The sequence below is a fragment of the Anarrhichthys ocellatus genome, unplaced genomic scaffold, assembly GCF_004355925.1.
Source record: "Anarrhichthys ocellatus isolate YVR2014 unplaced genomic scaffold, GSC_Weel_1.0 scaffold72, whole genome shotgun sequence".
NCBI classification, from domain to species: Eukaryota; Metazoa; Chordata; class Actinopteri; order Perciformes; family Anarhichadidae; genus Anarrhichthys; species Anarrhichthys ocellatus.
In genome coordinates, this window is record NW_022280102.1 from 1,614,818 (window position 1) to 1,628,181 (window position 13,364).

At 40.9% G+C, this 13,364-nt stretch overlaps 1 protein-coding gene across 3 annotated transcripts in view; it reads left to right on the forward strand.

The window, feature by feature from the left end:
* Positions 1 to 13,364, forward strand: part of LOC116397763 (roundabout homolog 2) — a 46,336-nt gene that overhangs the window by 21,261 nt on the left and 11,711 nt on the right. For all 3 annotated transcript variants that reach the window (XM_031873522.1, XM_031873524.1, XM_031873523.1), the window contains exons 6-15: positions 1,163 to 1,290; positions 4,122 to 4,246; positions 5,824 to 5,995; positions 6,426 to 6,631; positions 8,547 to 8,628; positions 8,850 to 9,018; positions 11,198 to 11,364; positions 11,700 to 11,821; positions 12,024 to 12,240; positions 12,774 to 12,892. In XM_031873522.1, the coding sequence (XP_031729382.1) occupies positions 1,163 to 1,290; positions 4,122 to 4,246; positions 5,824 to 5,995; positions 6,426 to 6,631; positions 8,547 to 8,628; positions 8,850 to 9,018; positions 11,198 to 11,364; positions 11,700 to 11,821; positions 12,024 to 12,240; positions 12,774 to 12,892 (1,507 nt within the window). The remainder of the gene's footprint in view (positions 1 to 1,162; positions 1,291 to 4,121; positions 4,247 to 5,823; positions 5,996 to 6,425; positions 6,632 to 8,546; positions 8,629 to 8,849; positions 9,019 to 11,197; positions 11,365 to 11,699; positions 11,822 to 12,023; positions 12,241 to 12,773; positions 12,893 to 13,364) is intronic.

The window sequence follows — 13,364 nt, forward strand, 5'->3', positions numbered from 1 at the left end:
TTCATCAGACCAAAGAGGGTTAGAAAGTTTGCATAATTCTCCTGTGACCAGTTTCATCCTTTTTTCCATCTAAACTCAACATAATATATATTTAACTGCATCTATTAGATAATTACATTTTTTTTCAATTTGCAATATTATATTACTCGAAAACTTAATACTATAAACTCTAAAAAATAACACTTACATAGAGCTTATTACTCATAGGCCAGCATATGTTGAGCTGAGGTTATAAATTATACATGTAGGTGTTCCATACTTATACTTTGTTTATCTATTTGATTAATAATGCATTCTCTCCCTGCAACGCTGCTCTACAACAGTTGTTGTATATATTGTCCTATTATGGTGCTGACATTGATATCAGATTTAATGCCAAAAATGAAATAATTAAATGATAATTGAATTCGTTGTTCATTGTTTCCTCTGTTTCCATGCTAAACTAAGCTAAGCTAACCATCTCCTGGCTTCAGCACCAATGTGCAGACATGAGAGTTTATTTGTTCACTTTGAAAACAGGAAATTGTGATGAAGGCAAATCATGAAATAGTTGTTTTTCATGTTTGTGAAAAGCTAAATTATATTCTTTCATCTTTTCCTTGTTGTCTTTTATCTTGTATTTCTTTTATCTTTCCCTGCTGTGGTTTATGAGTCGATGAAATGAAGTGAATTATACCGGTTTGATTCATTGTATCCCTTGCACAGACAAAGACAGCTGAATTATAGCTTTCTGTACTCTTGTTGTGTTTGGTATATTAAATAATTCTCTGCAAAATCCATCTCAACTTCATATTTGATCTATACTGTTATGAGATGAAATACTGTTTTTCCAGAATCGAGTGACAAATCCGAAAATAATAAGATGAGATATGTAAGATAATCTTACTTGTTTCTCATTGATTTTCAGCTCTTCCAAGAAATTTCCAGGAACCAGTGACAGTATCTAATGCAGATCATGCACATTGTTCCGGTTGTTTCAAGATAATGTCACTTGATTGGAAAAAAAAATATCCTTGCAACAGGTTGATTGACAAGGAAAGAAATGACATTATATTGTACAACTGGCAAATTTTCTTCGCTTTTTGTAGATTAGTACGGCCAAATTAGTTTTGCTATCCTTCTCTGTTACATCTTTCATTATCTCTCATTTTCTCATCCCCAGGTTTGAAATCCGCAACGGCAACAGCCTCCATTTGTTCCGCGTGAAAGAGCAGGATGAAGGGACGTATACCTGCACATCTGAGAACAGTGTGGGCAAGACAGAGGCCTCGGCCATGTTGCAAGTCCACGGTAAGAACTACGTCATGCATATTGTATGTGCGTGCACACACGCATACTTAGGCATGCATAAAAAAGCTCATGTTCATGCATACAGGAGGCACATGGCAACAGAATTATGCCAAAGCCGGCTCGCATTTCATGTCCAATGCTCTGTGTTTTTGTATCAGTGAATCTTTGCGAGTCCCTGTCCAGCGGTGCTGCCAGGAGCTTATGCTAAACCGTATGGATTACGCCATTTGACAGATGTTTGGTAGATGTGTGCTTTAACTCACTGCCAGAGAGCAGTCCCAGTATTAATAAGACATGACTCCCTCGCTCTCTCTTCCTGTCTCTTTATCTCGCTCCTCTCGCCTCCTCGCTCTCTCTGTGCCCTTTTTCTTTCCCTCTGTGTGTGTCTTGGTTTAAATAGTCTCGGACGACTTTATCCACTAATGCTTTTATCAGTGTAAATGAAATCCAAACCGAGCAGATTTTCATTCATTCTGCTGGTGCTTCTCCTTTTTTTTTTTTCCTTGCTATCACCGGTTTGGTTTTGTAGCTCAGCATTTCAGATATCTCATTAATTTTCCATTTCTCTCTATCCTTTTTCAAACCCTATTGTCATTCCAGTCGGCCCTTTCCGTAAGTTCATTTTCCATCTCATTTTTCTCTAAAACAAGCCATTTGTTGCTCAGTTATTTCTGAAATAGTGCTCTTGTGTGTATGGTATTCTTAATGGTTTTAAAAAACAACCAATGCCTAATGGTGTAAATAAGTTCCATCATTAGGCACCGAATTGTTGACAGCATGCCTGTTGCTGCAGTCAAGCATTAGCCTCAGACACAGTGACTCAATGTACAGCAGATTATCAAACGCACACATCTGCTTTGTAGAGTGTGTCAAGATAGTGTGACACCATTTCAAACCCTTCAATCATTTGCAGCTGCTGTCAGTCAAAATGCAGCTCTAAGGTTTTTAATTACAACCTTGTCTTGGTCTCCTTTTTGTAAGTAAACACATGATTTGACCTCAGGTTACATTACTGAATTAAGCGATTGCTGTATTATTATAATCATTTTGGGTGCATTACATGTCCTTTTTCATACTGAATAATAATACAAGGGAACTCCAGCCATTTAGAATTGCTCTTCCATAACATGTGGGTCTTATAAGAGACAGGGTTTTGTCAGATTTGAAAAAAAAAGAGCTGCAGAAGAAATTATACTATTATTACTTGTCAACTTTCAAGCATAGACATGTATGTATCTTTCTTTTTATATTTATAATGACAATGGTTTAAAAAAACAACAAAAAAAAATCTATAATGTCCAGTAGAGATTAGAGATTGGTGAACTCAGATATTCAAATGCAGGTGTTGAATGATCTGATAATCATCAGATAAGATCCCAAAACAGCAGAGAAGCAATAAATCCGAGACAAAGTCTGTGGAGACTTTTAATAATTCCCTCTATTGGCACCGTTCTTTGTTTAATATCTCCCCAAATGTCAAAATGACAAATCTTCTCTCCCACACAGTCTATATGTAGCTTCTTCATATGAAGCTATTTCACACCAGCTGCGAGACTTCCAACTTCCATCTAAACTACCAGCATGAAACAGATAACTCAAAATGTATCACATGATCAAAATTATAATGTCATATATTCATTTCCAATTTCAATTTATTTTGTATAGCCCAAAATCACAAATCACAAATTTGCCTCAGAGGGCAAATTAGATTCCACTCAAGAATCACATAAAATACCTTAATAGATGAGACCAATCTAATGCCAATAACTGTATGAGACTAACACGCTGGATTTGTTTGAGCATTACAGCATCTCAAGAAAAGAAAATTCACGAAAACATAATCAAAACACTTTGAAGTATGAGACGTCTTCAGTGTTTGGGAACATGCTCTTAGTGAGAACATTACAACACAATACATTGTGTGCTGAGCCAAATATGTGTTTGCATTCTCTGTCTGTGTGTGTGTGTGTGTGTAGGTGTGTGTGTGTGGGAATATGCGCTGCACAGAGATTTGTAGCGAGCATGAATCCTGGCTGGAGAAGCTTCTCATGCGACGGGCAGCATGAGCCAATCATTCAGGCGGGAGGTAGAAGGTGGTGGTCAGTGTAAATCCACAGAGGGTGTGATGAGGTGGCTAACGCAATAATCTGACCCGAGCTGGGAATTGGGAACTCTGCCCAGACCTTTCCCAAAATAACTCAGTAAATGTCATCTGAACGGCGGCGCCCAGCGGCGTGATGATTTGTTATTTTCAGAGGACACCGAGGTGATGTCTCTCATTAGAGATGAGAGGGCGGTGGAGAGTGTAGTGATGGATCAAACAGCTCAGAAGGTTAAAGAGACAACTCTTAAATCTTTACTTGTTAGGAGCTGATGAGTGCTTCATCGATACAGGTCAGGCTTCAAAGACGCAGTGGAAAGTAACGGAGTACATTTTCTCAAACCTGAACAACAATCAATGCCTTTACTCCACTACGAATGGAGGTTCTGGTTACTTTTGAGATTTAGATTTTACATTAAAAGTATATTATGCGTTGTTCGGGATTAAACCAGGGGTTTTCAACCTGTCAATACAAAAAAAAGCAACATTTAGTTCTGGCTCCTTGCCACATTTCAGATGTCTATGAGTTGTCAGCACTTCCACTTTTGACACTATTCTGCCGATAATACTTCCGTACTAAAGGCTTTTACTTGTATTGGAGTGTTTTACATTGTTTTCCTGGTACTTTTATTCAAGTAAAGGAAATGAATACTTCTTCAAAGGACTTTGACAGGGTTTCATGCAGATGTAAGGGTTTTAATGTGTGGATACGCCTCTTTCCCTCCTCCAGTACCACCTCAGATTGCCACGAAGCCCCGAGACCAGATTGCCACCCAAGGGAGGAGCATCAACTTCCAATGCGGCACCACAGGAAACCCTCCACCTGCCATCTTCTGGCAGAAAGAGGGCAGCCAGGTAGGGGGCTGGTGCAGGGAACAAGAGATCCTCTACTGCTGAATATTGCAGCACCATCCTATACAGTTAATTCCTATGTACGAATCACTGGATGAGCACGTATGAATACATTTATTCTCCAACAAGCCTCAGGTTCTTAATTAAGTGTGGTTTGGGGGGATTTTTTCTTACTCATCCTGTATTCATTCTTTATATACCAACAAGCACAGTTTCACTTTGTCTTTGTTTCAAAGGCGAGAAAGACTCACCACAACATGAACAGGTTTTGTCCGATTTAGTCTTATTTTTTCTGACACTTTTAGTTAGCTCACACTTCTGAAGACACTTTTTACTAAGAGAAATGGGCAAGAGGCAAACAAGAGAGTGTAGCACATTTGCATTTGGCTCAGAGATATGAGTAGACACAAAGTGTTGGAAGGCATTGCGGTATTGCGTTGGCGAGGAATGTTTCTCCCGCTTGCGACCGCAGTGTAAGAGTGTAGTGACGAGGGTGAAGGAGGGAGTAGACAGGAAGGAGGGAGAGGTGGCAGGAAGTACACCAGGTGTGGAAACTGCTTCTTCAGGGCAAACACTGTCCTCCTTCCACATTGTACCCGACTATAAATACCCTGTTGCTCAACAGCAGCTGGGTTCAGTGACTTGGAGGAGCAGGATCAGATGTTTTCAGAAGCTTGTCGGAGAGCCAACAGGAAGTTCAGTCACAGATTTTGTGAATAAGCTTCCGTCTGCAGGATGGTTGAGGCATGGCTTGGCTGTTTTGGGAGCTTTTTGCTGTATTTGGGGGATTATCTGTAGCCTTATAACCTAGGTCCCTCCACCAAAGTCTAAGCCTCTTAGAGGAATGAAATGTATGGCTGAATGGATTGATGGATCCCTTCCCCCTTGTTCACATCCATCTCACTTACAATAAAAAAATAATGGGACAGATATAAAATTCTGTTAATGGGCATTATCCACACAGCCACCTCTTCCTGTTCGTTTGAGCCATGCTAGTGTCGGGCCACCATTTTGGTCCAGACTGAAACATCTATCTACTATTGGATGCTTTTTTGTAAAGACAATTTTCCAAGTTTTCCTCTTTTACCACCATGATGTTGACATTTGTTGGAAAACAACTGCTGAATGGAGTGCCATGAAATCTGTTACAGACATTCATTCGAGTTCACTTTTCATTTAGCGCCATAATTAAGTTAAAATTTCATTTTGTCCAATATTTTTGACTAAACACTTAAAATCATTACCATCAGCATCAGCTGTATGTTAGAATGCTAACACGCTAAGCTAAGAAGGTGAACTTGGTTAACATCATACCTGCTAGATGTCAACATTAGCATTGCTAGCAGCTTGTTTGGCTATGTTTAGAAGTTGATGAGATGTGCCCTGGATGGGAAAAACATCTAAAGTGTGAAGAACTGTACACACAATTATTTTTTTCTTTCTTTTCACGGATACATTACTCCTATGTTTTAAAACACAACCTTCCTTTTACAAACCAGAATGCAAAAGCAACTCCAAAAGATCCAAAACGGTGGTCTCTGTATTTATTTTTCTGCTCTGCTGTCTGTCTGTCTGTTTAGATATTGCTGTTCCCCGGCCAGCCACCATCACAGTCTGGTCGTTACTCTGTCTCCATGAGCGGAGAGCTGACCATCACTGATGTCCACCCAGATGACTCTGGTTTCTACATCTGCCAGGCCATCAGTGTAGCAGGAAGTGTGTTGACCAAGGCGCTGCTGGAGGTGGAGGGAGGTGAGACCTCAGTTCACACAGTCAGGTTCAAACCAGGGGGAGGTATATTCTTTATTCTGTACAGTCAGCTAATGAGGAGAAAACATATTAATTACTAAGTAGGTGCATAACCATAAGGCTCATAAAGACCAAGAAAGAACACAGTTACAGACCTCATGCTGGATGAGCAATGAATTTCAGGCTTAATGTTCATCCTCAGCCTGCTTGTAAGCACCAGATTTAAGCTTTTTTTTCTTTTTATGCAGCCCATTATTTTCTGCCTACTAAGCGTCTAATGTATTTTCCCCCTTTGCACTCTTAAACAGCTGGCTACATTATAATCTTATTTTCTATAGGCTTTTTTTCTACTCTCTCAAGTATGTTCTCTCCACTGTATAGTTAATCAGAAGAGGGACTTAATGTTCTGCCTCCTCTCCCCTCAAACTGGTAGGTCCTTCAGGTCGTGTCCCGCCGATTATTCGCCAAGGTCCGGCCAATCAGACTGTATCTCGGGGTGCGACGGTGCAGCTGCACTGTCGTGTAAACGGAGGGCCCTCAGTCAAGATTGCATGGGAGAAGGATGGAGAGACACTCCTGGGAAATAAACCTCGACTGATCTTGATGGAGAATGGCACTTTGCAAATCACAGACATAAAGGTGTGTGTGTGTGCGTGTGTGTTAAGTGTGTGTGTGTGTGTGTTAAGTGGGTGTCATTTATTGGAAAGGGCATGAAAAGGATGAGGTTTAGCTGTTAAACTGAAGAAAAAACTGACTGCATGTTCGATGGAAACAGCGCAGAATAGTGTAAATCTTCCTGTCTGATCTCTTTCACTTTCTCTGCAGCCCACGTGGCAAAATAGTTTTTTTACTTTCCATTACATATTCCGTTTTCGTTTGTAAAATTAAGGTGAGACTGAGATTCAAAGAACAATCTCTCTAAGGCAAAGCATATCTCTCCAGCACAATTATGTGCTCATGCGGTGTGTAATTGTAATGTTAATGAAGGCGCTTGTTTGTAAATGATAATGTGTTCTGCTTTGATGGAAGAGCAGTCAGCAGCCCCTTTGTGGTACAACCCCACCTGGAGGTCAGCGAGTGCACGCAGGACGGAGCTAAAGCAGCATCGTTTTCGTTAATCGACTGGCGCTAGATGATTAATCATCTGACCGGCTTTTAATTGCTTCTCCTGCCCCGCCTATGCTTATTCACTTCCTCTCTCGTCCTCTTTCTGCGGCTTTGGTGCCCAGCAAACTTGGAGCATTACGGTTTGGTCCAGTGCACCACTGAGGCTGTGGAAATCTGCCATGCCAATGTGCTCAACGGAACAGAAGAGATGCATTAGTGTGGCATCAAGGGGATGACAAGGGAGAAAAAAGAAGAGAGAGGGAATGGAGATGACAAGTGAGGGACTAAAAATATTTACCCTGCAGATGCCCCTACCCAGCCATCAATATTTTAGCAGCAGTTGAAGTCATCTAAAGAAGTTCACCTGCCCACACGCCGTGCTGTCTGTCAGCCAGAGGTCAACACTGCGGCGGATGATCTCATATGGTCTGATGATGGTTCCAGCAGACTGGCTCTCAGCCAGGACAGGGCTGGAGCCAACACCAGGAGTGTCAGTGAAGCATGAAAGCATATACAGGTCTTAATGTAAACAGGAGGGCATGGTAGAGTAGTGCCTCGGGACTTGTAGCAATGGAGCTTTTAGAGCGCTTGAGGCTGAGGTGAAGAATACTGAGAGAGTTTAGGTATGCATGGGTTACATTTGATAAGAATGATGGCAAACCACCAGACAGCAGTGGTCAAAGAGGTATTCAGATCCTTTACATAAAGCTGAATTATAACCCGACTGCAGTTCCCCTCAGCTCTACTCAGTCAGCTCATTGTTGAGGTTTCATCACCTTTATGTTTTTGTTGTTTTCACTCTACTGCTCTTATCTACATCAGGCAGCCGTTTGCATTGACAAAGCACCAAACAGCAGATAGACAAAGTAAGCATCTATCTGGTGAACATAGTGGAGCATTTAGCAGCTAAAGAGACAGATGTTTCCCTCAGGGGTTGGTGGAGACCAAAAACAGAGCTAAAACGATTTACGACTTATGTTCATCAGGTGTTTACACTCATAACATAAAGCTTTACCAACCTAACTTAATATAAGTATTATGCTTTTTTGATCCATTAACCTGTAACCATCATATTAATGCTGTAGCTACATTATACTTCTTAAAAGTAAATCTGTAAAGTAACTAGTACCTATACAGATAAATGTTAGATAAACCTAGGTATCAAACATGCAGTGTTTCCCTCTGAAATGTAGGGGAGTAGAAGAACAAATTAGCATAATATGGAAGTACTTCAAATTGTATGCAGAAAGCACAATACTTGAGTAAATGTATACTCTTCTACTGCCAGACGGATTGAAAATATGTTGATTTTGCTGTAGAGATTCTTGGACTAAACATTCTCAACAGATCTAAACCATCCTTTGAAAAATTAAAAACTGCTTGCAGCATTTGTTCTCTTTCCTTTTCCTCCCGACGTCTGTCTCAAATGTTAACTGCTGTTCCACAGGACACAGACTCGGGGATGTACACGTGCGAGGTATCCAGCGCCACAGGGGAGTCGAGCTGGGGTGGGATGTTGACTGTCAGAGGTACTCGCACCAAAACTCTCCACACTCTGTCTCTCGGTTACACTTCACACTCTGTCACTCTCACGCGACACCTCCGTGCTCAAGAAATTACACACGCTGTTCATAAGAGCACGGTCCGTAGCCATAACTGGACAAAACACGCTCGAGTTTCAGCAAAGATGTTGATCACAACCCATCTATTGTTGTGGTTTAACAGCGCTGGTTTCCTGTTTGTGTAACAGAAGATGGAGTTGTCTCTGTATCCAGAGCTTCTGAGTTCATCCAGCTTCCGGGGCCTCCGCAGAAGCCGGTAGTGACGGAGGTGACCAAAAACACTGTCACCCTTACCTGGCAGTCCAACCCTCATGAAGGAGGGGCCGCTGTTACCTGCTACATCATCGAGGCCTTCAGGTGACACACTGACACAGGATGAACCAACACCTTAATGTTGTTGTTTTAAAGACTGTTCAATGTACAGGAGTTTATTTTGAGTTTGTAAATCCATCTTCAAATATGAAGCTACTGCAGCGCGTTAGCTTAGCTTAGCATGAAGACTGGAAAAGGGGGGAAACAGCTTGCCTAGCTCTCTTCATAGGTCAAAAAAAAAAATCTCACTAATTAACACGTTATATCTTGCTTGTTTAATCCGTAATGTTAAAATGTTTACGGGGAGTTATGTGCAAGTATCTGTAGCTATTTCAACTCTATCCACGCTCTTCTCTGTTTCTGTTTTATTTCGTTCTGTTTTATTCTGACTGCTCCACCATAATGAGGTCTTCTTCATTTAGAGTCATTAGAGTTCTGAACATGACTCATCCCTGCCTGAGGGAGAGACAGTTCTGTTAAGTGACGTCCTGAAGTGAAACCGTGACACTCACTGCATCAGTATTTAGCCGTGGCAATCCCGAGGAGAGCCATAGCAGCTCTAACAACCAACCAGAGGCTTTAGTGAGACGGACAGTGAGTGAAAGAAGAGACAATTACTGCAGTGGTCAGCTCGACAGCTCTGTCCTGTCCTGGGGCAAAGGAAGGAGGGGATGCAAGCCCAGTTGGACAGTTCACTCATTACAGAAGCAAGAGAGAGGGTGCAGGCCGAGCGTGCGCACACAAACACACACACACACAAAAGTCGAGTTAGACAGAAAGCTCAGTGTGGCAGACTTGCACGCAGAGCTGATGATGAAGATCCACTCACTGCTGCACGCTCCACCACCAACAAATTGTTTCCAGGCTTCAGCAGGAACAAAGAAAGACGTGCAAACCAGTATTTTACACAGTAAATAACAGCACTAACATTTCCGTTTCCAATTTAAAAGAGAAGAAATCTTGAAGGGGGATTAATGTTAAAGCAGCCACTGTTTCCGAACCCATTTACAGATGCAATTTCTTGATAAAAAAAATAAAAGCGGGATGGCTCTCTTTAAATGGAAAAACATTTTCTCTGGAGAACATTTAGTGGGAAAGGTGGCAGAGGAAGAAACACTGATGATAGGAAAATGCTGTGGCCTGGTTGTTGTAATTACTTCGCCATTTTCCCCTCCACAGAGTTGATGGAAATGTTAAATTCTGCTCATGCTGTTTGATAGTCACCCATCTCTGCACAGCGTCGGGGCCGTCGGATCCTCGCAGGACCCATTCAGAAGCCGTCGTTATAACCTGCTGCATTAAAAAGGAGTAAAAATCGTCAGTGTATCCGTCCGCACGCTGAGACCAGCCAGTTTTTAGATGAACGGAATCACTTCGATCCAAGAAGTCAGCTGATATAATATTCATTCATTCATTACTGGCCGTTAAGACCCATCAACGTTGTGTGAGATTGCTTTACATGCCTGACACTGTCCTTCTTATTGAAAGGACGTGTTCGACATTTTTTGTTTGCTTTCTTGCAGCGAGTTAGATGAGAAAATCAATACCACTCTTCTCATCTAACTCTATGCAAGAAAGCCAATAAGTAAATAGGCACATTTCCCAAAATGTCAAACTATTGATGCTGAAATTTCACTTTAACTGACGTCAAAATTGGCACCTTGACCAAACAATAGTAAACGAATAGTAAAAAAAATATAGTTGCAGCCCTTATCCCAACTAATTGATGTCAATACATTAAGATAACACACTTTGTTTTCTCATAATCACAAGGGTGCAACAAATGTTTTTATATCTTAATAAAAGTAACCAGTTGTTTGTATTATTGCCGTATATGTGATCTACTGGATATGTCAAATTTAAATCTCTCTAGCTGACATATACTTTCATCAGTCTGTCAGGCTATCAACAACAAGCCCAGAGCCGAGCCAAACCAGTTGTTATCTCAAGAGAACATGATAATGAAGCCGTGCTCAAGATAACAGAAATGAATACAATGTTCAAACAGAGGGCAGCACATTTGACTATTGAAACTGTGTGTTCCAACATCCTCCTGATTACGATCTTGACCTTCAATTGTGATGACATCATGTTACTTTCCCCTAAATATTTAACAGGTAAATAATGATCAAATTCAGTCTTTTAATCTGACAACAGGCGTATAGTTAAACCATTATCACAAGAAAGACATTTTAAGAGTTGTTTTCAATCCCTTGTCCTTCAGCCAATCAGTGGGCAGCACCTGGCAAACGGTGGCGGACCACGTGAAGCAGGAGAGGCACACGGTTGTGGGACTCTTCCCCAACACCGTTTATCTCTTCATAGTCAGAGCGGTCAACTCTTATGGCCTCAGCGACCCCAGCCCGATCTCGGAGCCTGTCAGGACGCAGGGTGAGTTATATAAGCAGAAACTCATCTTTTTCTCATTACACTCTTGTGTAATATGAGTCCTTTTGTACAATCTTGATTGCAGTTTATATTTCTGAAGAAATAAATCAGAGATACTGAGGCTGGCACCAAGATAATGAGCTACATGGTTTAGAAAAACTTGCTTTTCATGTGCAATCTCAAAACTAATTGCGTGCTCAGTGGGAAGCTCTTCTGCCTTGAGCAATGTTAAATTTCATCTAAAAGCTTTGCTTTTTTTTGCTGAATAGTTGCCGTTCAGCTGTTTTTTTGTGTTGTTTTTTTGGCCTGGCCTGACAGCATTTCTTTGTTGTTTTTAGATGGGAGTCCGACAGAGGAGGGTGTGGACCACAGACAGGTGCAGAGAGAGTTAGGAGACGTGTCTGTCTACCTGCAGAAGCCTGTGGTGCTGTCTCCTACCAGCGCCAAGATTTATTGGACTGTGAGTTGAATACTTGGCTGATTAAACAAAAATAGTCTACTTTTCAAAGTCAGCTTTGAGAATGGGGAGGACACGCTAATCTCCAAACATTAACTTCAAAACCTCCCTCAAACATTACGTGACACAAACAGATTAACTTGAAGTACAAACACAGCTGGCTCTGCTTTTCATTACTGATGTAAATGTGAAACTCTGTTCTCAGGTCGCCCTTCAGTCTCGCTACGTTCAGGGTTATCGAATATTTTACCGGACTATCGGCAGCTCCTGGTTGGTCCAGGATGTGGAGGCCAAGTCTGACCCCAGCAGCATCTTAGTAGATCTGTACAGCAGTACAGAGTACGAGGTCAAGATACGCCCTTACTTCAATGAGTTACAGGGACACGACAGCCTCATGGTTCTGCTGCGCATGCCTGAGGAGGGTAAGAAGCGCTTATCAATAACTTTGTCAATAGCATAGGACTGTAATTATCAAGTAAAGCTGAGGAATTATTGCAGTAACTGTTGATATTACTGTCCTTAAAGGAATTCTACAAAGTACAGTTGGTAACACATGTGTTTATGGTCCATAATTATTACTTTCCAAAAGGTTTCCTTGAAATAACTATGTGATTTGGCAGAGACAATGTCCAATTGGTACACTTTAAATTAGTTCATTTGCAAGAGTAACAGGTCAGCTGAACATGCAAAAATGTGACATTGAGAATATAGTTTCCAATAATAAATTAATAATGGATGAATATTTAATTGGATTTAAACGGAGCCTTTCTTTCCAGGACGCTTATTTTCCTAAAAAAAGAAAGTAGCAAATGACATAGTTCTCTCAAGGAAACGTCTTGGACATGATTAGGAAATTATCAGGAAATTATGGACCTGTAAAACCGAGCGCTACCATAAAATTGATATCAGTTAATAAAAATAGAAATGTAATTTTCCTTCTTATCTCATTGTGCAGTTTTAAGTGCTCCACCACAGGCTGTGTCAGTGGTTCAGCTCACCAACAGCTCCAGTATCAGTGTGTCCTGGGAGCCTCCGCCTCATAATACTCAGAGCGGCATCATCCGAGAGTACAAGGTGAGACGACAACCTTCTTCCCGAGGTTTCTACCATCTTTTTTTCCCCTAAAGTTTTTTTGGACAGTTTTTCCTAATCTGAATTGAGGGCCTAAAGACAGAGAGTGTCGTATTATACTGTCGGGATTATAAAGCATGAGGCAAATTTGTGAAATTGGTCCGGTTGTAATTAATGTAATTTTTTAACATTCGAAGCTTCTATTGAAGTTTTTGAATGAATCTTCCATCATCTGTCGTCATATTCTATGACGTCCTCGCCCCCTTTTTAAAAAAAACTTTAAAATTAAATCCTCAAACAAAATCCTTAATTTGAATGAAGTGATTAATTTAATTGAATGAATTAATCTTTTAAATAAAATCAACTTTCTATATAGCTTGTCACTTTTGTCAACATAAATACATGTAGGTGCAGACTGAGGCTCTAGCTGTGTGTGTGTGTGTGTGTGTGTGTGTGTGTGTGTGTGTGTGTGTGT